The following is a 2,751-nucleotide window of genomic DNA, read 5'->3' on the forward strand; positions in this document are numbered from 1 at the left end:
TTAGACCAGGTGATATAACTGTACAAAGAGAGAGAATTAATCACACTTCCCAGATGGCTGTTAGCCCAGTGAGTGTCACACCCTGTAAAGTACTGTTACTTACTATTTCTCTGTAACATACATATAAAGTAAATAAGTACCATCAAGTGTCAGCTATACATCAAATAATTCCAGAGTTATACATCGGTATTAAATAAAGAGTACTGATACAACCCTAGTTTTTCATTACAATTGAAATACAATTTGCATTGAGAGAAGCTGAATGGTGAAGTGACATTTCTGTATTTCTCATAGGTAAAATAACATTTGACATAAATAGATTTGACCCATATTTGTAAATATGTAGTTATCAAGTCTTCTTCTTAACCTTTGGGTTGAAGAATTAAAAGTATATTACCTGGAGGCGGAGTCTTGTCCCGGGTTCCTTCCTCTGGAGCAGCCCTGTAGTGCAGAACACAAAGTGTTACATGTTAGTCATTCTAACGTTGTCAGAAAGGGTCCCTCAAAATTGCAAATTAAAACTGCTGTTCGCAATTTCTGGGAGTCAAATAAGTTTATTTTTTAATGTGATGTAGATATTGTGATCTTTCAACATTCTTATCTAAAAACATAATATATAGTTTGACATATGAGAAATATATTGTCAAAAGTGGCATCTATGTAATACTTACTGTTTCTTTCCTTCCTCTCCCTCTTCACCCTCCTCCTCATCATTAGCCCCTAAGGGAGTCAGGGTCTTCTCATTAAACAAGCTAAGGGCTTCACCAATTATTCCAATTCTTTAAGGAACCAATATCATATTATAAGAAAAACTTAACTCTAATTCATGTTAAACAAGTGAGGCTCTGATCTTGAAATTAATGTTGTGCTTAATTCTAGTGCCAAAAGGCTAATGATTTAATCCAATACCAACAGATAATTTTATTATCCTGATTCTCTGTCTTACATACTGACATATCGCAAACAATTGAAATCCAACATTTTGCTGTCAATGTGCAGTATGAAGAAAATTTTAGTTACCATCTGATTCACCTATTTCTTTTATCATCTCGTGAGCTGTTGCAAGAGTTGCACATTAATGTTTCATTAATTGATACCCAGCAGTTAGTACAGTAAGTAACCATAACACTCTTAAAACATTGACTACTTACTTAAATGTTTTCTTTTCTATAAAGAAATCATCTCCAAACATGTCTCCATCATCCGCCTCCTCTGTCGCAGGCTCCCGTCCCTTTTTAGACAGTGAACTATCAAAGAACAAAACCAAGAGAAATAACTGATGTATGATTGATTGCTACTGTTAACAAACATGTTACAGTGACAAGTTACGATGACCTCATTAAAACTTCATACAAAGTCATTGAAAAAAGAATCTTTTTTTATCTTGATTAAAAGTGAGATAAGTTTTGTCAAATTTGGTACAGAACAATATAGAAAAGGTCCAAGTGACTGTAGATGCTTACTTAGGTGACAAAGCTCCTCTCCTTCTGAACAACCAGTTGGCCTCCTCTTTAGGGGACGGTAAAATGGCTACAATGGCTGGGGATCTCTGACTGTTATACACAAATAAACCAGGGTTTGAATTTAAGGTTCATTGAAAACACTGATTTTTACAATAGATATAAAGAAATCTCTATTATTTCATCAATCTAATAATTTTGCAACCCTATAAAATCTTTACTGCTAAAATACTTTAGAATGGTTTTGTAAGACGAAAGTTAACCTGCGGCCCATTTAACTTACTTTATAATGGTTTTGTAGGACAAGAGTAAACCAGGGCTGATACATATTACCTTATAATGATTCTGTAAGATAGGATGATAACCTGGGGCCCATTCTACTTACTTTATAATAGTTTTGATGGCTGGTCTTTTCCTGTACAACAGAAAATTACTTCATATCATAGTCAATAAAATCAAATACAACAGCCACATATAATCTTTTACATTAAATATTTCAAATTTTCCCTTCTGAAAGTTCCTGATTACAAATATAAATAAACTGTTATGTTAAGCCTGTCAATAATGCCTACCCAAAATAGCTTTGTTATATCACATGTTAAATAATACTGTAGAATATCTAATTCTCCACATTGTGACATGCCTTTATGATGTAACCAGCATCAATCCTGGATGTATTTGATATTCAAAGTCAAACTATAAACTATAGTATCGCACATATATGCACCTCAAAAACATAACAGGTAAATTTTTTTTTTTTTTTTTTAGAAAATTCAATATCAAGTCATCACCCATCCATGAATTATAAAATCACATGACTATAGTCTATAATTTAAATCACAATAAACCTTCCGAGTAACCCTGATTATAACAGTCCCCCGTAAGCTACTTACGGCTGTAATCTCCGGTACTCCGCCGGCGTCATCTTACTTATGGCCCCTGTAGGTTGCTCCTCTTTTATTTCGCTGCTTTCATCTTTCTCATCTCTATTGATGAACTGCTTTCTGAACCTCCTAAACTTCTTATTCTTGGCATCTCTTAATGCTTAGGAATAAAAATCAGTTATATTGTAAGGGAAGTAAGAAAGGCAGCAAAACTTACCAAATTAAAGATAAATACTGTCAAATTATAATTAAGATTTGCTGTGAAATTAGTGGAATTTACATAATACAATACACATGTATTGATAAAAACTTATTTAAGTTTACATACATGATGCATGTTCAGACTTTAACACTTCACCAAGGAAGGCTACTTTCAATTTTAATTTCAACAAATTTTATTGACAATA

General features: G+C 33.1%; 1 protein-coding gene across 1 annotated transcript; it reads right to left on the reverse strand.

The window, feature by feature from the left end:
- Positions 1-340: 340 nt before the first annotated feature.
- Positions 341-2,522, reverse strand: LOC110445006 (protein phosphatase 1 regulatory subunit 36-like). Its single transcript, XM_021489365.1, has 6 exons — positions 2,354-2,522; positions 1,846-1,875; positions 1,464-1,553; positions 1,152-1,247; positions 672-779; positions 341-441 (listed from the first exon to the last, which is right to left on the reverse strand). The coding sequence occupies exons 1-6, from the start codon at positions 2,383-2,385 to the stop codon at positions 363-365; spliced, it is 435 nt and encodes a 144-aa protein (XP_021345040.1). The 5' UTR covers positions 2,386-2,522; the 3' UTR covers positions 341-362.
- Positions 2,523-2,751: the final 229 nt, after the last annotated feature.

This window comes from Mizuhopecten yessoensis, unplaced genomic scaffold, assembly GCF_002113885.1.
Source record: "Mizuhopecten yessoensis strain PY_sf001 unplaced genomic scaffold, ASM211388v2 hete_36164820, whole genome shotgun sequence".
NCBI classification, from domain to species: Eukaryota; Metazoa; Mollusca; class Bivalvia; order Pectinida; family Pectinidae; genus Mizuhopecten; species Mizuhopecten yessoensis.